The sequence below is a fragment of the Cimex lectularius genome, unplaced genomic scaffold (genome assembly GCF_000648675.2).
Source record: "Cimex lectularius strain Harlan isolate CLEC.00 unplaced genomic scaffold, Clec_2.1 scaffold44, whole genome shotgun sequence".
Classification (NCBI taxonomy): domain Eukaryota; kingdom Metazoa; phylum Arthropoda; class Insecta; order Hemiptera; family Cimicidae; genus Cimex; species Cimex lectularius.
Genome location: NW_019392639.1, coordinates 866,343 through 888,511, shown reverse-complemented (window position 1 = coordinate 888,511; position 22,169 = coordinate 866,343). Strand labels below are relative to the sequence as shown.

At 32.5% G+C, this 22,169-nt stretch overlaps 2 protein-coding genes across 5 annotated transcripts in view; both read right to left on the bottom strand.

The window, feature by feature from the left end:
* Window positions 1-11,071, bottom strand: part of LOC106661764 (carnitine O-palmitoyltransferase 1, liver isoform) — a 32,042-nt gene extending 20,971 nt beyond the window's left edge. For all 4 annotated transcript variants that reach the window (XM_014385400.2, XM_014385382.2, XM_014385391.2 and 1 more), the window contains exon 1: window positions 10,772-11,071. The gene's annotated coding sequence lies outside the window, so the exon portion shown is untranslated. The remainder of the gene's footprint in view (window positions 1-10,771) is intronic.
* Window positions 11,072-13,723: 2,652 nt separating this feature from the next.
* On the bottom strand, window positions 13,724-21,904 carry LOC106663135 (U1 small nuclear ribonucleoprotein 70 kDa-like). The gene is made up of 10 exons (XM_014387734.1): window positions 21,578-21,904; window positions 19,129-19,246; window positions 18,989-19,053; window positions 18,852-18,914; window positions 18,708-18,789; window positions 16,098-16,199; window positions 15,561-15,822; window positions 15,275-15,496; window positions 15,117-15,202; window positions 13,724-15,048 (listed from the first exon to the last, which is right to left on the bottom strand). Exons 1-10 carry the CDS (start codon window positions 21,719-21,721, stop codon window positions 14,855-14,857), a joined length of 1,338 nt encoding a protein of 445 aa, XP_014243220.1. The 5' UTR covers window positions 21,722-21,904; the 3' UTR covers window positions 13,724-14,854.
* Between the last annotated feature and the right edge of the window lie 265 nt (window positions 21,905-22,169).

Genomic DNA, 22,169 nt, shown 5'->3' with positions numbered 1-22,169 from the left:
CAATTCAACTTTTTCCTAATCCAAATCAATGATTATTCGGAAATCGTGAGACTAATCACCACACATCCAAATCAATTTTCCACAAACCAAGATTTTTAAACCTGGCCTAGCAATTAACTGTACCTTTATTTTCATAATTGACAGTGGAATAAATGAACGATATATCTTCGACACATTCCAGTTAATTTTAATTATTTTTTAAATTTTAAAGGCCAAAATTAGATTAGATTCGGGTTAATGCTTAACGATGACGGCATACTTGAAAAGTTTTAAAATAACCAACTACACGTGGTAATTCACGGAACCTGTAAACGGAAGGCGTGGTTATTCAACTAGTACTGGAGAACTTTCACTTCACTACTTCCAAGGATAAGAGACGGGGAATCTTTTAAGTTGCATTTTATTATATTTTATAGCACTCCAAGAAGAAATTAAATGTATTTTTGCGTACGCGTGTGTCATGGAATGAATGGGCAATGTCACGTTATGGTGTAATTGTCGCCTTATCAGCCGGAAGATAAGCTGTTGATTATTTTGGAATGAATGAGAAACACGCTTGGCCAAATACCACAATTTAGAAAAATCAATCAAAATCGTGGTTTATTTTCGAGAATATAATAAAAACGGATTTATAAGGTCAGAAGACGCGAACGGCCCAGAATGAATATCATCGTTTTCATCAAAATTCCTCGACCCTGCGGCCTGCTTTCTCAATCAAATCCCACCATTAAAACCAATTGTAACAATGAACTAATTGAATATCGAGTCACTACCGTGAATATCAATACACTCGAAGGGAATACCAGTTCTTTATATCGTATTTTAAAAAGAGAAATAATTAAAAACACGTGCTGTTCATGGGAAATGATTGAAAGTAGACACGCAGAGCTTTAACAAGTAGGTCACCTGTGTTTTCCTTCTACACTTCCCGTTCTTTGTCTACAAAGAAAGGACAAAATTAAAACTCTGCTTTTCACAATTTTATCGCGGAAGAAAGACAAAACAATCATGCCAGTCAAATCCATTTTTTAAAACACTGAAAGTACTGCTTTAAAAAAATATTGATAACTTGTCTAGACTAAGTGCCTAACCCATTCAGTCCTCTTAAATGCAATCTTTCCTATTTAAATATCATTCACTCAATTTAGGATAGTGTATTTGATATTCCTCCATCCAATTTGAGCAAGAAGTCTCCTCTTCCACCATAGGCGTTCTCGCATTAAGCATTCACGCCAATAAATACAGTCACTCTCAATATACACAAAAAATAAATATCTATCATGTACTAAATACAATAAAAAATCTAAACAGACGACCCAAATGCTTGCAAAATTATCTTATCGGGTGACATTCCTACTCGCTCTCTATATGGAGCCACGGAATGACATCAATTTTGTGATACAACTTTTCTTTACATACTAGGAATACACCTTGTGTATTACTGCGTGGTGTTAGTGACCGTTAATCGATTATTAGCTTGTGTATTACATTTTTTATTAATATCGTTCATATTAAGAAAGATTAATTACATATTCAAGACACTAATTTCGAGGTCCGTTTGACCAATTAATATCTTCCAATTAATTAAGGTTTTCAATTGAGATAAAAAAGTCAATGACACGAGCGGGATTCGAACCCACGATCTTCGGCTTGATACGCCGCTGCTCTACCACTTGAGCTATCGTGGCCTCGATCCACTCCGACACCAGCTTCCACCTCAACCACACCTTTTTTGAATTTTCCCTCCTTTTTGCCATTTTTCAAATGTGTAATCAATTCGATTCTCGGCGACAAATGAAATAGCCACGGAGAGCTTAATGTGTTAATTAATTAATTACATACCTCGATGATTATATATGAGTTTTGTAATAAGGGAAAAATATGTTTTTTTGATCAAACTTATTACGAAAGGTTCGTGACGAAACGAAAAATTTTCTTTTCCTGTGTTACCAACAGACACCCAATTTCGTGAAGGCAATGGTGAAACAATGGAACTGCGTGTTATTTTTATTAAAAGGACGACAAATAATTTATTTCACACGTTTGTATTTCCATGCAGATATAATAGTGGCGGTATTAGTTACGAAATGTGAAACTATTTCAATGTTTATGTCACAAAAGGCAGCAAGGAACTGATTCTCGTTAATACCCTTCGCCAAAACTTGAATAAGTCCGTCAATATTAAAATAGTTTTGCCCTGCTGAAATTTAATAAATATACGACTTTCCTCATATTCAAACCAATTTCGAACTATTCCAATAACAACTATTTAGTAAGGTGAAAGCTAGAACTAAAGATGGCGATGAAGTAAAAGTTGTTTACGACATTCCCATCGAGCACATCCTGTTCTAAACAAACGAACGTAACAAAGGTATTTCGTTATCATTCTAAACGTACTTTTTAATACTGTACTATTTTTTTTATTTAAGCCCATAAGTGAACAATACTTACAATATTTCATAAGGACAAAAATATTAATGTTTTGAAACGATGACAGTCGATATTAAAAAGTTTCGAAATTAAAAATTATATCAAAAATTAAATTAGTCCAAAACAGAAAGCAACATTTTTGCAAACCAAATAATAATAAATCTTAACCAAATTCCACTTATTCTAAGCCAATTCGAATATTTCTTAATTTAATTCAAACATCGCCACACCGATTTCAACATTTTTTAAAACAAATTGTAATATTTTATTAAATTTTAGTATTTGCGAACACAATTGAACTTTTTCCAAACTTAAATCAATTTTTGACAAATGAAATGAACCAAATTTCAATCTTTTTTTAACCCAATTTAACTTTTACCCAGTCAAATATATTACTAACTTCTAATGTAATCATACCGAATTTTAATATAAAAAAGTTATAAGTAGCCAGTAAAACAAATTCTAACCATTTCAAACAAAATTTAAACGCCCCGACACAATTAAACTTTTTCCTAGTCCAATTGTGATAATTCCAAATCCAATTTTCCTTTTTCCCGGTACAAATAAACATTTCATAAACCAAATGCTAATAATTCCAAATCAAATTTTACTTTTTATCAACCGCATTCTAATATTTCCAAACCTAATTAAACTTTTCAATTTTACAAACCCTATCTTACTTTTTCCCGGCCCAAATCAATTTTTTTACAAACCAAATGCTTATAATTCCAAACCCAATTCTACCATTAATCGACACCATTCTAATAATTCCAAACCGAATTGTAATTTTTCCCCACCCATATCAATTTTGCTCGCAATAAACATAAGCTCATCCGCTTGTAAGTGTACAAAAATAACAAAGGTGTTTGTGAATTATATATGTAATTTTTAATACGGTAGTATTTTTTATTTGAGCCTATAAGTAAATACATTAAAAAAAAATAAATCAATGGATTAGTTATAACATTTCACAGGGAAAACAAATTAGATTTTGGAACGATGATAGTCAATATTTTAACAAGCATTGTCCCATATTCCGAGAGTCGAATTCCTAATGTATTTTAAATTATTCAATTCCCAAACATCATTATGTTAATTAAATTGGTTGAATAGGTACATTTATTCTATCGTCAAACAACAATTCGGTGGGTAAAAGCAGACAAAACAATTCTTCTTGAATATGCACCACCTGCATTGAAGTGCAAATCAACCGTCAAAACAAATTATGGATTCTTTATTATATAATTAAAATTATGCTGCTGATAACCACATTAAATAATTAAACCAAGTCGCTGCGTACTAAAGAATGAAATAATAAATAATAAATTTGTGTATAAATGTCTTGTTACACTTGAACTGTAAGAAACAAATCGTATTTAACTTGATTTGTTGAACAGTGAATCTTCGTTTTGTATTTGTGTGCACAAACTTTAAATAATTTAAAAAAATTAGAACATAAATAAATAATTCAGATACCAAGGCTTAAGATAATCTGTGCCAGGTCGACCCTTTCAAGGGAAGAACGGACGCAGGAGATAAAGAAAAACTTTGACAATTTTATCTCGGAATATATTATAACAAGGGCAAAATAGGAAAACGAAGCGTTTTGCTTGAAAATAAAAATTGAATAGGTAGAACATAAAGCAAAAAAAAACATTAATTCCATGCAACCGATGAACTAGGTCAATGAATAGTCCCACTTCTTCTAGCTTCTATTTTCTAACTTTCTAAAGACTATGAATTTTAAAATAATTTATTTAAATATCTGCCCTGCATTTTTAAAAACTATCGTTCCTAATATTTTTTAACGTCACTTTCACGTTGTAATAAAAACACAAATCGAGTACGATAATCAGGAATTCCTTCTTGTTTGTATAAAATTCATTCGACCTCGAAAATGGCAATTGCGTAAGAGTCCTCTGTATTTATGAATCTTGCTTGAAAAAACGAACACCGACGTACTCGTCTGGTTACAATCAGTTGAACATTGAACTCTTTTTTTAACCGATTCGATCAAAACAAACAGTTAAAATCCGACGAAAAAAATTGTACAAAAAACAATAAAGCAAAACAATGACCGTCTGGAAATTACACCTAATAAATCACATTCGATTGAGAAATCTCCTTGTAAAGATATTTCTAAGTTACGATAGTTTGATTTGGTCAAATTATCGGTCAACGTTTTATACATATACATTTTCCAAAGTCGAATTTGCTATTTTCCAAATAAAATTTGAATTTTTTCTTTTCAGTCGTAACCGAACTAATTTCCCAACCTAAATTCAGCATTCCCCCAACTAGATTCTAACATTTTCAAACCAAGATCAACTTTTTTCCAATCCAAGTCAAATTTTAACAATTCTATACGCAAATCCATTCCAATAATTCCACTTCCATTCAACCAACCAAGGGCTAATAATTCTAAATAAAATTTTAATAATTTCATACCCAAATCGAATCCTTATAATTCTATGGCCCACTTCAACTGTTCCCTAACCAAATTAATTTTTCTCCGACGAAACGCTAATAATCCCAAACCAAATTAAACTTTTCTATATCGACCTTTTTTTCATATCAAATACTCCTTTTTTAATACAAAATTTCACTTTTTTTATTCCAAATCTCACTTTTGCCATAGCAATTCTCTTCCAAATCCAACGTTTTCCCAATCTAAATTAATTTTTCACAAACCAAATTCACCTTTTTTCCAAATCGAATGGTAATGACGCAAAGCCCCATTTTCACCAACCAAAATGTAATAATACCAAACCCATTTAATATTTTTCTCAACCAAAATCAAATTCAAGTATTTTTTCCAAACCATATTCTAGTGCATAATCTAAATCCTACTCAAGTATATTTTTTCCATACAAAATTCAACTTTTTACCAACCAAACTGTAATTATTCCAAATAAAATTTACCCTTTTCCCCGCCCAAATTAATTTTTCGCAAATCGAATCCTAGTAATCCCAAACCAAACTAACCACTTTTTCCAAACATAATTCTAATATTACTAAACTTAAGCTTTTTCTCAACCCAAATGCTAATAATTCCATATCAAATTCTAATAATTCCTAATTACACTCCAATAATTTCACTTAACATTTCCCCAAACCAAATGTTAATAATTCCACATTAAATTCTAATAATTCTGTGTCAAATTCAACATTTCCACAACCCAAATCAATTTTTCCCAAATGAAACGCTAATAATTCCAAACCAAATTAAACTATCCATATCAATTTCGGTGTTTTCATATCAAATTTCCTTGCTTTCATACAAAATTTCACTTTTTCCATAACAAAACCTGCTTTTTATTATCCAAACATCTTTTTCCGACCCAAATCAATTTTTCACAAACTAATTCATCTTTCCTCTAAATTGAATTGTATTGTGGAAAATGTTGTTCTTAGTATAGCGTTTTGTATGTATATCACAAAAAGTTGACCTTATTTTAATTTTTGCAGTGCGTATGCTGTATCAAGTCATATCCTTGTGCTTTTCGGGACGGTAAGTTTTTAATTATTCATTTAATTTATTAAGTAAGAAAAGGTTTGAGACGTAAGGAGGGAGGAGTGTAAAGACGTCAGAAACAGCTGCGTAGTATTTAAAATTAAATTGTATCGTATCTACCTTTAAAATTAATATGAAAAATGTTAAAGATTTGATCGGTTTTTCCCATCTCAACATACCAATTGAAAACATAAGAGTAAAAAAAAATCAACAATCAACAGTTCGCACTAAAATAAAAACCATCTGCAATAGTGTTTTCTCGTGGTCTTATCATGTACATTATCACAATGTTATTTGTTCATTTAGTTACACTCCAGTAAATAGATAAAAATTTGTCAGTTTCGTTAGTTTTTCACCCTTTATGTTAATAAACCAATCGAAAACTCCCAAGTAGGAAATAGGAACAAACGCTTAACCAATTATACGGGATGACCAAGCAGGAACCGCCCTGCTTCACCTTGAGGAGAAACGAGGAAAACACCGACGAAAAGTAGCAAACACCGGATAAACAAAGTCGAAGGGGACTTTGCCCAGGGCAAATAGGTTTATTACGTTGAGATAACGAAGGCCGATAAGAACCACTCGAATTGTTGATATCGTAATAGAGATAATTAACGAGTATTTTGACGGGAAAATACATCTGGGTTATTAGAAAACAAACGTAATGAGCTTTTAATCTAATTAGTTGCGCTTAAGCATTTAGATCTGACGATAAAATTCCTTACAATTTTGCTTAAAAAATACTAGTGAACTTATTACGCTTACTTATGATGAGGAATGAAGTGTTTTCGGTTTTGAATTACCGGAGGGTCGGAAAATAGGGGTGGATCCTACAGCCAGGTATAAGTGCTGTCCCTTAGGGGTAACTTTTAGGCCTGAACCCGTTTTCAGAATGTTTGAACGGTTAGTTGTTTCTTCTGTATGTCAAATTATTTGACACTTGAAAGTAAAATACTTCAGCATACTTCAGCTTTCCTACTTGATAATTATAGACTGTTAAAAGCAACGTTATAAAAATAAATTAAATTAACATAAAACTGCTATTAGTGTGTAGGTTTTATAGCAGTTGGTTTAAATATTTACCTGAACCCGTGGACTAACAATAGGATTTTAAAAAAAGAAAACTACAAATAAATTGTTTTATACGATATACTGCTGTGAAGAATGCTTTAAGTAAACCTTGAAATTTCCATTTAAAAAAAAAAAAGACGATAAACAAGTGTTTGAACACGAAAGCCAGATAATAACTACTTAAATTAATAAAGGCCGAACTGCCAAAACAGAAAATGCAACACGAAATAACACATTAAAGCAAACAAATGATATTTAAACAAAAAATTTATTTTTTATCTCTATCCTATCTATTTGTACTCTTCTCAACCGAAAAAAAGGAAAAACAAGCGTGGGACCAATTTTATGAAACTTTTTCTTGTTATAGTACACCAAAAATAACAGACACGTGTCCGAGCGTTCCTAATCAGTGCGTTCCAGGAGCCAAGAAAAAAATTAAAGCAATTACTTTAATTATAATGCAAAATATGGTAGAGTTGAAAAATTAGTATCACGAGCAGGACTCGAACCCACGACCGCAGTATCAGTACCCCGTTTTCAACTCAATCAACTTTGCTTAATAGTAATTACTGTGGTTAATAGGACCAACTAAAAACAATTTTTTTAAGAAATTTAAATTACATTTATGTTTTTCTGCCTTTGTTGTGCATATATTTCAATATTTTTGTATATCAGCTGAATTGGTTTTTACGCTTGCAGTAAAGTACATTGGAAAACCTTTTTTATACAGACAATTTGGATTCGTTTTAAGATACATTTACAGCCCTTAAATAGAAATTTTCTTAGCAGACTACAATAAATTTTTTAGGATGGACCAAAATGTTTTTTATGGCGCGGGAATTATTGTTATAGGTATCGTAGATAAAAACATAACTTGACAATAATCAAAAAGGAAAATATGTTAAAACAATTTTTTACCAAGAAACGAAGTTTATATTCTGTCCCCACCCGGAAAAACCCGGAAGACAAATTTGGTTAAAAAAATTTATATTAAAATTTTCGCCTTCCACTGAAGAATTTTTATAAATCACAAAAATAATTGTAACTTTGAAACGGTTCCACCGATCCGCGTGAGTCTTTAAATGAGTTTAGGATCATATAAACTACACTTTTATGAATGAAACATAGCAGCCTCCGTGAATAAATTAGATCCGGATATAAAAAAATAAAAAATAAAACAGTTGAAGTGTTTTTATTGATTTCAATCTTATTTTTCTCAGTTATAAAGACATAATAACTAACATTATTGATGAAGCATGAAAGAAGAAACATTCACCAAACCAAGGGTTGTATAATGTTGACTTTGGATAAGACCCTTAGGAATTATGCATTTCTAAGCCCGGAACCCTGAATATGTGGTTAAGACACCCCTAGCGAATAAAAAAAATAAAAAAAACTGAAAATTCGTATTTAAGGGCTTTAAAGGGTGCTCAAAACGAATCTAAATTATTTGTTATTGATTTTCTGGAGTATTTTACTGAAATTCGAAATGAAATTAAAATGGTCCTAATTTTTTATACAATAATCAATTTCATTTTATACGATTCTGCTAGGATCTTTTTTTTTCTTTTTTTTTTAAATCGACTCATACAATAACCTTGAAATACATATACAAAGGCAGAAAACTTATGTTCTCGTCTCCTAACTACCACTGCCAACTGAAAAGTACATTTTGTCAACTATTATTCGATCTAGTATTCTAGTATTACCCAGAAAAGTGCTCCGTAGTCTCCCTTTGTGAGCAGGTAGACCAACCCAGCTAGGAAGAACAAAATAATCAATAACAACCAAATTACAAATTGTTAATTATTTCTGAGGCTCTCTGTTAAAAAATTTGCGTGAATTTTCTTCTTTCCTACGAAATTTACAAATACATATTTTGTTTTCTTACAAATATTAGTGTTTCGTATTAAAATAATCCGAGATAAGGCGAAGTTGAAAGAAAAGAAAATTAGTCAGTTCCTTGGACAAGCTTTCGAGAAATAAATCGTTTTCATCATAACTGTCAAACCATTATTAATTATTCTCAAGGTTAACAAACATAAACACTGAACATCTATGTTTAAAAATCGTACTTTTCCAAAACCATAAGTTTCAGTTCTGTAAATAGATGTACCTTAACTTTGTGAATTATTTAATAAAAAAATTTAAATCCCTGATGAAGTACTCGAAATCCTGACGAGGAACTGGGGTTTTTTCGTATTAAGCAGAAACAAGACGGGCAGAAAAGCCCAGATTAAAATGACCAGTAACGACCAAATTACAAATTGATAATTATAATAAATTCGGACTCAATTTGAGACCCCTCCCCCGTTAAAATTTGTGTGAATTTTCGTCTTCCAAAATTTACAAATCTGTGAAGACAAAATTTTAATTTTTCTTATTTATAGAATTTCTTGAAGTGGTTAAAAAATTTCAATTTACTAAAACCACCTTCAAGAAGGCCTATAAATACGAATAATTAAAAGGGAAAAAACAGAATGACAACAAAGACGAAAAATACAATTTTCATATATATTTTTTGATTTTATGCGAATATTAGTCATTTTGTAGCAAAAATTTCAGAGAGATAAGGGCAATTTGAAAGAAAAGAAGTTTCAGTTATGTAAATAATGTTCATTATTAAACTTGTAAATTATAAAAAAATAGTCCAGATAAAGTCCTCGAAAGCTTGCTCAAGGAACTCTGTGTGCTTTTCTTCCAATTTGGCCTTACCCTGATTTTTTTCTTTTTTTGTATTACAAAATCATAATATTGAAGGTTGATATAAATTATATAGATATATCAAGTTTTCTTCTTTCCTTATTATTTAGTTGTTTTTCATTTTTATTTTCAGGAAATGGTTGAGGACAACGATGAAGTTCATTATCCTCACCACTTCCAGAAAATATATCGATATTTTTTGTATGTGTTTATGTCATAAACCGAAGAAAGACCTATCAAATATTTTATTTATTTTTAATTAGCCACTTGTTCTGAAATCATCGTGTAGAAAATATTACTGTCATTAATGTACATTTAATTAGGACAATTAGTTATACCGAGAGAATTATTTTCGCTTGGCAATCCACAAGGCGTAAACCCAAATAATTCACACAGAAATGTTACAGAAAAAGCATACAGAGAAAAAAATAAAATCGGTGATGTTGAAATTTCAATTATTTTAGGTTTCACGATTTTAGTTTTTGGATTGGAGTTTTTCCAGGGAAAGATGTTATGGTAATAATTAAATAACTTACATTTGTTACAGCGGCTATTTAAATTTATATAAGCCACTTGATTATTTTTACATCTTTGGCTGGAAAAACTCCATAAAATGGTGAAACCCTAGGTAAAAATAAATTTGCGAATCGTCTTAAATTATCCAGCTCTTTTAACTACGCGCTGTTTACTTTAAGAAAGGTAGAAAGAAACATCAGATAAAATCTTATCGCAGTATTAAGAAAATAATAAAACTAACTGTATAAAACCAGGCAGGAAATGATCAATTCCACGACCTTTCTGTGGTTTCATAGTTTAAATTGGCTATGAATGACTCTTTTTTTTATAAACAAAACCGTCATTAATGACTAGCAGATCGAATCTGTCATATCTGGAAAATAGTATCTGGTACGTTTATTGTTCAACGGTGCGATAACGTCCTTTGAACTTGTTTACTTTCATCGTGTGCTAGGGCGATTTTAGAGCTAAAATCGATCCGGGGTTTACTTTCTTTAAAAGAAATATGTACAATAAGGTGAAATGGTCAGTCCTTACCTTTAACAAGAGGATCCTTTAAATGAGAAATTTCCCAGGGGTTTTATAGTTTTAAAAGGTTCCACTTTAAAGCATACAAGTGGATAAGGGCATTATCCGAATGGAAGAAAAGTCGTGAGGTCGTTTGTGTCCGACCTGGCCACGGAGTCGGATGGACGAAGGGCGCGCACTTGTGCGAAATTCGCCTTGTGCGAAATTCGCCTTGTGCGATGAGAACGAATGCGATCGGATGTCCGACAGACCGAGGAGCGACTCGACGAACGCAAACCAAACACTGGCAGCTGGGAAGACGGCCGACGGGTTACGCTAAGGGGTCGGCGCTAGTGACGCCTCCCCTCCAAACCGTAAGAAGTAGGAGTTGCCCACGGACAGGAAGTCTCTTTTTTCTCTTTTCCTTCCAAACATATTAATTTTAAGGTCAAGGACGTTTTCAATAACAAGTCGTGGACTTACGAAAATAAACATTAAAAAAAAATTCCTTCCTTGACGCAAATACATGAAGAGATAGGCAGCTGAAAAGGACAGAAAAACCAATATCCAACCACCTTGACCAATTTGGCATAAATTACCAAAACTTTTCTTTTGACCTTTTTTATTAAAACTAGCTAAACGAACCCGCGACTTCGCCAGACTATGATTTAATGTACCTTTCTAATGCCGTGTAGGCCTAGTATGGCTTTCTAATATTAACGTATCATTTCTCAAATTCTCTTCTTCAGTTCACTTCGGTCCATACATGGTAAAAAATTGTTAATCATAGGGATGGAATTTTCAAAAAATCCTTTTAGTGGCTATCCATGTCATTATAGGAATGTACTGTCGAAATTTCAGCCCTTTAGATCCAGTGGTTTGGTCTATGCATTGTCTGGCAGTCAGTCACGGAACTGTTTTTTATTTCAAAAAATCATTTCTTAGTGGCTACCATGTCATAGAAATGCACTGGCAAAAGTTCAACGCTTTATATCCAGTGGTTTGGTCTGTGCGTTTTCGTCAGTAACAGAACTGTTTTATATACACTGACAGGCAAAAACCACTTGTAATATAACTTGATTTGTATACATTAATTACATACAATTTGATTTAATTGTTTTATATTTTTCATGAACATTTCAATATCGCGTAATTTCTCCTCTTGCCTTAATTACATCTCAAAGAATTCGAATTCTGGAGGTTATCCCATTCTTCACAAATAGACCTTTCAAGAACAAGGAGTGTAGCAGGAAGTGCTCATATTCACTTTTGAGGTTATCCCATAAATGTTCGATGGGGTTCAAGTCTGAAGAACAAGCTGGTGAGACTAATTCCCTGATGTTATGCTAATGAAGGTACCTTGCGAGCAACATAAGGATGTGCATTATTATCCAAGATTGTCGCTGATTTCATCGAGGATAGGCAATGCATAATGTTCTAAAATTTCATCTGCATAACGAAGCCCGTCAAAGACCCTCCACGAACAACCAAGTCTGTGTGACTCTCCATTGAAATTCCCGCCTACACCATCACTGAGCTATGTTGAAAAGGTTCGCTCTGAGAAAAATTGTACCTTTCGTTTTGCCTTCTTGACACTCTTTCATGTCCATCTGGAGATTGCAGAGCAAATCTACACTCATCTGTAAAAAGTACAGATCAATCCTCTAAAGATATAGCTGTTCTCAAGCAAATGCGAACTGTGCAACACTGTGTGTTCTGGTCCTCTTACGGCATGATAATGTATCAGTCCGTACTGATTTAATCTTTTTCAAATGTTTGTTCAGAAATTTGGACACCTTGAACTTCCTGGAGCTGATGAATCACTTGAACAAGAGTAAGGTGCCGGTTTCACAAATTCTCAGTCAAACTATGGTACTGCTACTCTAGGTTGTCCAGAACTGGCCCTTCTATGGTAGGACCCCCTACCCAGTTTCTGGAAAATGTCTAACAGCGTCTTGCAGTTTTGTAGGAAACTCTGATGGCAATAGCCACATACCTGATGGAACGACCATCATCAGTAAGTGCCACACCACACACAAAATCCTCAGCACTAAGTGGCATTTTTAAGTTTAAAAAATTGAAATTAAGTAAACAAAGATGAAAACTAATTATTCAAATGAGAACAGAAACAAGAATTCAAATGAGACTGAATAAACATTTTAAATTCTGTAAAAAGTAATCATTGAAACATCTTTTATCCTTGTTTTGGCTTAAGGATTGTGTTTATGTCTGATTGATATTCCCAATTTAAAACAGCATAATCAAATATTTATTGGTAAAACATGAGACAAATCAAGAGCACAATTTTCTTTTAAGGAGAAAATGAAAAAAAAAATCAACCTGATGGAAATTCTTGCCTGTCAGTTTAAGGGATGGAATTTCAAAAAATCCTTTCTTAGCGTCTATCCGAGTCATTGTAGGAATGCACTGTTGAAATTTCAGCCCTTTAGAACTCTTCTTTCTATATTAATGATACATCTGCTTTTGATGACATCTAATTTCTACTTTATGCAGATAACCTAACATTTTTAGTATAGTTGACAATTTTGATGATGTCAATCTGGCTACAGTTAAACATCGATTAACTAGTTTCATGGTGCAATTCTCATTCCCTTAAATTGAATGTTATCAAACGTTATGTAATGAGTTATTTCAATGGCAATAAAAATGTTTTTTTTTCCCTCTACATGGAATGAGTAGCTTTAGTGACCTTGTAGTTTAATACCTCTTTCATTTGTAAATAATATTAGTCATTAATAAAAATATTAGGTTTTATTAAAGAGTTTGTCTCCAACTGTGAAATAGAATGCGTAATAAGATAAAAAATAAATTGTTAATAACAACCCACTGAACAAAAATAATGTTATATTAGTTATTCTATAGTTAAACAATAAAAACCTGCCAGGCAAGATCACAAAATTTGACTATTACATTGGTATAAAATGGTTAAATTAATTTTCCATGAGAAAAAAAAGGAACAAATAAAAATGAAATAATATATTTGATGTGTATTTAAAAGAACCTGTTTCTTACCTAGTATGATTGTCACAACATACTTTCTAAAAAAAGTAAATTCAAAACTGTGCAAGAGCATAAATTTCATAATTGTTTGCAACTAATATTTATTGTTTTAATGTTCTTAAGAATAAAGTCAATATTTACATTAAATTTCAAACTGCTAGTTTTAGAATAAAATACAGTCAAGAATGCGTCAATCTTTTTGTATATTTATAGGCATTTAGATCTTGAAAATTTTCAAAACTCTTAAGAATATTTATGTACATTTCATTTCGAACAGAAAATTGTAACTTGCAATATGACTATATTAATAGAGAATAAATACTGTATGGATTATTTTTTATAGATATCAGAAATGTTTCAAGTCATCCTATTTTCAACCCGTGGATGGCTAGGATTCTCTATGAATTTAAAACTGATTTAAGATACGTTAAACTTGGTCAGACATAACAAAATAATAAAATAAAAAATAAAGAACAAGGTAGAGGCAATAGAATCCCATATTTCATCTTACTATAATTGAAATAATTCACAAAAATTGAATCTTCAAAAAACTCTTTAACTCCTAAGTATTTTACTAATGGCGCAAAATTGTTATATACATCCAAAAATGTCACAATATGACTTTTTCCTCATCTTGCTCGACAGTTACATTTCAAATTTCTTCACATTTTGCAATTTAAAAATACGAGTTCAAATCAGGTACATGCTGCAATCAAAGGACTAAAATAAATAGCTGAAATAATTTTAATTAATGTTTTTAATATGGAAAAATTCTAAATGTAACTGCATATCACAGATTCAGAAAAGGGCATTACAACTATATTAAGAAAGTGTACCAACCTTTCGAAGTGAATAATTCGATTAGTATAAACAATTGCAATGTTTACTATATTACTAGACTTAAAAAAAAATTAAAAAAATGGTATTTATATACTTAAAGGGGTTAAATTGTAATTCTGAATAAACATTAAAAAATTGAGAACGATAAAAATAAATTATCAATTTTTAACAGAAAACTTTCCGCTAAAAAGGGACAATTTAAAGGAATTTCATATATCCATCAGATGTACACAACCTCCCCTTTCCCGGGGGTTAATAGTTTTCTTCTTCATCAAACGCCATATCATCTCTTTCTCTATCGCGGTCTCTACCGTTTTCCTCTAAATGTTCTGGTTTTTTATCTTCGAGATATTTCACCCTGTCATCCTCATCTTTTTCATACTTTACACTTTCATTAAATTCTTCTACATTTCTGTTATAATGGTTATCCGAATAGTCAGGATAATCTGAAAAGTCATAAGCACAACATTTTATTTAAGCACTGGGGTAAAAAGTATTAGTTTAAAAAAATTACCGTCGGGGGGTTCGATTTTAATCCGGACCTTTTCTTCATAATCATCACCTCCAGCATTTCTATCTCTTCTGTCTCTATCTTTGTCCCTGTTAAAAATAAAATTAAAGTATTTTATAACATATTAATAAAAAATCGAGAGCCAAAAGTAAGCAACCAACCTATCGCCCCTGTCTCTGTCTCTCCTGTCCCTTTTACGATCTCTGTCTTTAGAGCGACTCCTCCTCCTTTTTCTGTCTCTATCTCGTCGTTCCCGATCGCGATCTCTATCCCCTCTATCCCTATCCCTATCTCTGTCTCTTGGAGGACGTTCGTCAATTTCCTCAATGTCACCGTCTGGAACTCTGTCCCTGCTCCTTCTCCTTTTTCGATCCCTCGAGCGACTGATGTAACAGAGTAAGGTTAATCAGAATTTAAAAATTTCCAACGTTCATGGATGATATTTACCTTCTGGACCGTCGTTTCTTTTCTCTATCCCTGTCCCGGTCCCTATCTCTGTCTCTATCTCCCCTGTCTCTATCTCTACTTCTGGATCTACGCCTAGGTTCACCCCTATCCCTTTCTCTGTCCCCTCTCCCTGACGGCCTATCCCTTTCTGCAGCTTCTCTTTCCAACCTGTACCTCTCTCTTTCTCGTTCGTTGTCTTCTCTACCAGAATGTTTCAAGTTGACTTCAGGCCCTCCTCTTCGCGTGCCGCCAAGTCCTCCTCCTGTAAATTAAATTAATTTGTGCCCTCGACAAAATTGTAAAAAGTGTAATTTATATGTTAAGGCTGACTCATTTTAGTCTTAACCTGGGTGTATGAAATTAATAAGAAAAGGAAAAATAAGGGAATACCACTGCTTAATTATTTAATTACCTAAATATTTCAGTTTGATCACTAATTTTAAACTAGAACAAACTCGATCTGGGATATCTGTGATTTTGTATAACAACATCGCGTGTACGCTAAATCTGGTTTAAATAATAATTCAAGATATTTACCCAATCTCCTCGGCAGCCACCCTTTAACTGTTCTTCCTCTTTCAACATCGACAAGCACTCTCCTTCCGTCAATTTTTTTTCCATCTGCATGTTTATACGCGGCTGTAAAATAACATTATTTTTATTTACAAATAATAAATAATTTTTCATAAATAATATTCAAGCCCTAAGATTTCCGGGCATACTTACCTGTTAGGGGACAAAAAAAATAAACGGAATGTTAACAATGTTTGCATTGGGTTCGTTTAAATAAATTTTTTTTGTGACAAAGATTGGCAATTTAATATAATAGTCACTTATTGAAAAAAATATATTTAAATCGTACAACCAAAAGTGTATGTCATGGTTTGCCCAACCCAATGATGTTTTTGTTCTTACGGTCACGTTTTTTTCAAACTGCCAACATTCTGTTAGTCTAATTAACGACTTTTTTTTATGAAAACGATGATAAAAATACATTTAAAGTAGGTAAGGTAAATGCATGTACCTACCGATAAGGGGGAATGACTGACAACCTCGGTTTGAATCTGAGAAACCAGGAGAATAACACATCCTTCTTTCCACTCCTTGATTTTTAGAACCATATTTTTTACCTGGTGCGCATAATTTACTTACGACTTTCGCGCATTTTTTTTTTTTTAAATCAATTTACTGAACTTTTATTTTTGAAAATAAATTCCAACTTGAAATAAACTTCCCAGAAGGTAAATTTAATAACATCTTTATTAAATTAAAAAAAGGTACCTTTGATTTGACTGTGTTTCAATTCATTAACACAAAATCATCCTTTAAGCTTCGCCATTATCATGCATCATAAATTATTAGTTTGGTTGATGACAACTAAAGCATATCTTACATATTTTAGTCGTTTTGCGAGCAGTGTGCAACCAATAACAACTAATATGCATTTAAACAAGTTTATATAGTAATTTCATTTTCACAAATTTCCGGAACTCTGACATAAAATATGCCAGAGAAATTCAGACATTTTTAAAACTTCAGCCCGATTTTCCAACTGTTTTCTTAAAATTGTCGCCTTATCCATACAAATTGTATTAATAATATTAACGCTTTCCTTGTAATGTTCCCTTGTCAAACAATTCCACATTAACCATATTATGTGTGCATAAAATAATAAAAAACCTACCCAAAATAATTAAAATTAAGTTATAAAATAAAGTCCTTAACGTTTATCAATAATTCAATTTTATTCCTTTTGTGTTTTGAAACATTGTTTATCCAGTAATTATTGTTTACACACTCTAAAAAGAATTGTTGTTTTTTGAATCTCGAATTTTTACAGGAAGTTTTGCTCATTTAAAATAGAGGAAAAACTAGTGCATTTTTGCCACTCAATGGCTTGTATATCAACAATGCCCAGTTATCTAGGAAAATTTCTGATGTGTAGGCGTTGACGATACGAGGAAGTAATGTTCATAAATGGTTCATTTGGTTCAGAAGCAGGCATTTTAATTTGGAAGGTACAAAACGCTCTGGTCGTTCTTTAACCAAACGAGACAATTGGACCAAATGTAAATTTATAAATGGTGTCCAAAAGTGGGTCCTAAACAACAATATTCAGAGAGGAAACTCCTGAAGAAATCGCGGCAAATTAACAACTCCAAAAGCCAGATTACCCGTGAATGTTGTGCATTTGGCAAGATTAGAAGGGGTGTTTTGTTAAGATCTTCCCCAGCCAAACTGTTATTTCTAGCGTATACTGCACATCAATCTGACCCGATGTCAGAAGATAAAAAAACAAGTGTTTTGAAAAGAAATCTTAATTCAAAAGACAGAGGGGTAGTTTATATCATAAAACTGTACTTTAAGATTGTGCTATTCAAATTTCGCTTGATTATTTGGGATAAAAAAGTGTTTCCTTCATAGTAAAATATATGTAATATTTTTGTTTTACTTCAGCTTTCACCAACCAAACTGATGTTTTATGATGAAAAGACTCATGGCACATGAAACAAATCCAAAGAAAGTGTGATAAAAAAAAACTATCCACAGGATGAGGACATTGTTTTAGATTAATGACTTCCAAACAATCATAATAAAATTTTACTTCTTTCGTATCCACCATTTAAACTTAAAACCGATATTCATTTACATACATTACTGATTGAATAAATCAAGGGGTTTTCTCTAAATTTACTTTTTCTTTTCTTTTCATTTAATCAAAAAAATGAATTTTTGTGTTAATATTAAGCTATCAAATTTACCCAAAAATTGTTGTATGTTGGGTCTTACCAGACATACAAACCTATCAAAGCGTGATCATATCACAGAGTTCGAGAAGGCATTTTAGTTGCCAACTGCTCGCCAAACTGGACCCAGAACAAGAAAATTATGTTAGGCGAAATATTTACTTTAATTAATTTAAATAATAGAAGATTTTAAACTTTAAAGAATAACCGGTGTTACCTGATGGTGTCTCAACCAATTCCCAAATTTATTCACCACAATTACATCAATATCAATATTAAATTTCTGCATAAAACATGGGTGTAATGATATTTGGATAAGTGCAAGTTATTTTAAATAAAAAGGATGTTTCAAATAATAATGACATACTTCAAATATAAACAGTACTTAATGTTTACTTACAATGCATATCCCTTTCATGTTCATATTCTATAAATGCATATCCTCGAGGTTTACCATTCTCGGTGTTATGAATAAGAACTATCTATAAACAAAATGGACAAACTTTCAATATTTAATTTAATCATTTATATTAAATAAATATACCTTCTTTATCGGTCCGTACATTTCAAATTCTCTCCTGAGCTTGGATTCGGATGTGTCATAGTTCTAATAAAAATTATTATTATTAATATTCTTGATTCATGAGATCAAATTACAATTTATAGAATGGTACAACTTACAATTCGAGCTACAAACAGAGTCTTAAATGGGTCCACTGTAGCTGTTGAAATACTGTGAGGATCCCCTGAGAAAAGAATAAGGATTTGTTAAACAAAAATATGCATGGAAGAAGTAATTAGAAAACTAGGTTAAAACTTACAAACAGCTATTTCTTGTTCAAGTTTGTAAGCAACTTGTTCAGCCCTTTCTCGACGTCTCCTCTCCAATCTTTCCTCCCTGGTTTCAACTTTCTTAGGCGGTGGTGTTTCTGTTGGATCCTAAAATAAGTTCAAACTATCAGTTTTACATGTCACAATTTTTCTCAATAGTCTTCAACCCCTTTTGACTTAGGCATTAGTGAAGTACTTTAGTTCAAAGCAGAGCGTACACATAGTAATGCGAGATTCGAGATTCCCCCCACTATGCACATTTTACCGCATGAGTCAAGATACAAAGTAACTAATCGGCCTATTGAGATCAACACGAGTTTTACCAGAGATTTTTTTTTTCTCGATCATCATTAGGGAAATAATCCTTGTTGACACCGATCTCCTAATCGAAAAAAACTCTCTATTGTGGAACGTGTAGTGTAGCGATTATTATATTTATTATAGCTCCTTCATATGTCACAACCGTCAGAAATATCTATATCACATCACATCTTTCTTCATATTCCAATGATTTAGAGGTGGTTTTACCATCGAGCAGTTCAGCATTGCATCAAGATACGGAAGTTCTAGAGCTTTTCTAAATTTCCTTAATGTCTAGAGCTTTTAACTTGTTCTCCAATGTCTTTTTGATCCAAAATGTCCAAAGCTTATGAACTCTTGTTCTGCAATGTCAACATAATGGATGTTTTAACTCTGACAGCATGGAATACCTCAAAGACTGAGGTCTTGACGAAATATCACCCTTAATCAAGTGCAAAAAATCATCAAGAGATAATTGACATTCTAAAACAATTGAAAAATTTTGGTTAGAGTGAAACGAACATAGTATTAGTGAATCTTCCTAGTTTATAGCGGCGATACAGACGAACGACTTCTTTGACTTCCATCATAGAACTGCTCTTGCCCAAGCCTGTTTACACGTGATCACAGGATTCAACACACCTTGTGTACTAAGCCTTACTCTTCATACATATTTAAAAGTATCATAAAATATTTCCAATTTCTTTCTCACATTAGAAAAATTTATCTCGGCATATTGATATCAGCCTCTAATATTACAATTTTGTATTAATAAGAGTGGCAATGAAAAAATGTTTCCAACTGCATTAATAGTTACATATATAACTATTAATATGTTTGGCCTTATGAACTTTGCACATTAGCCAAGGAGCATGATATATATACATAATGCGTTTTTTTTGTTTTTGTTTCTGGGCTCATAGAATTTTAATTGAAATTAATTTTGAAAAAGTATCATAATGTGATTGGATCTCTCGTCCATGATACCCTGTAACCTGTTGTGCAGGCTTTCTTGTATGACAAAAATTAATTTACTTTTCTTTTGCTATGCATTTCCTAGTAATTATTCAACAACATACAATAGTACTTTGATCAATGAAATTGACTCATCCGATTGCATGAAGCACTTAATGATTTGCGGTACGCAGTAGAGGATTAGATTTTTGAGAAAAAGTGCCTGTTTCTCAATTTTACAACAACGGATAAACCCACTTTAATCTTTACTGGATTTCCTTCTTTTTTTGCTTCTCTTTTTGCAGAAGAGCAAGCACAAGAAGTGCTCCTGCTTCCTCTCTTACATCGTACGGACCTCTCGGGAAGAGAGGCTGAGTTCACAAGTTGCCTGATGTGAAACCAGCAAAAAAAAAGCCTTTACACAGTAGTAAATTAGTTGTTAGTCAACCGGGCAACTTAGTTCAATCAAGCAAACCGCCTCATCTGAGAGGCCAAAAACTCATAATAAAAAATAATAAAATTCAACTCAACTTCGTTTGTTTTTCTTTTTTACATAAAGAATCGCCACGATAGCATACACCGATGCAGTAGTTTGTATAGTTATAAACGCATACTCTCAGGCAAATGATGTCTTTACGTTGTTTCGCCTCATGAAAATGGTTAACCCAAGATAGCGTTTCGTGACTTTTTTTCGTGCAGTGGAAACCCAGCTTAAGTACCAAATCTCACACAAAATCGAGCACTAAGCCAAAACGTGAAAAAGACCACAGAATTGCCTAGGGAGAAATACCAAAGCCACTCATATTCCACACAGCTGAATTTATATGTAAAAACCTCACATCCCAGTTTTATGGATATGGATGAACATTATTGATGGCACTTCAGGTACTCAATGAGACCGGCAAAGAAAAAAAACTTATTTTTCACATGCGTAGTAAATAAGTAAATAGGTTATTTTTTTGCCTCTTGTAAAAGTTTTAAAGGTAATAATAGCATCTAATGTTGTGAAGGATTTAAATAATCTGGTTTAATCGATTATTTGCAACAACGAAAATCTAGAGAAAGTACACAAAACCCTGAAGCTATGAAGAGCTTGTTTTTTTAAGTCAATTTTCAAAAATGAATATTGAACAAAACAATAACGAAATACATGCATGAATAAGGTAAAATTAAATAAATAAAAACCTCAAAGAATTCGAGGAAGGTGCCCACGCCGAGGTATCCCCTGTTTTTCTTTTCGTGCGGTAGCTTGGCCGCCGGTGGCAGGAACGGGATCGGCTCCCTCGGGGCGAAAAGCGCCAAAAGGTTCGGTGGTAAAAACTGTGTCATTTTCTCTCATGAAACGAGCCTGGCTCCGGCCTTTTTTTTCTTCGCGAAGAGTCAAAGCCGGTTAAAAAGCGAAAAAACTCGCCGAAAGCGGCACAAACTGGAGGAAAAAACACGCCGAGCCGAGTCCGTCGATTACAACCGTCGGGTAGCAGTACGGCCCTGGCAGTCGGCCATATTGACAAATCAGAACGAAGTAAAACTAATCAAGCTAGCCAACTTACGCATCATAATTTCGCAACAATTTAAACGATTAAACACGACAATACTTTAAATAATGATTTATTTTTAATTGAAATATAATAAATAGTGACATATACATTTAGAATTTGTATACAATTATATTAAAAAAGCAATGTCACTGAAAATGCAAAATCGAGGAGGGGTACCCCTTACAGGGTTGTATTGTAAACGCCGTTTACCGCAACACATCTCAGTATTGCGGGTTTAG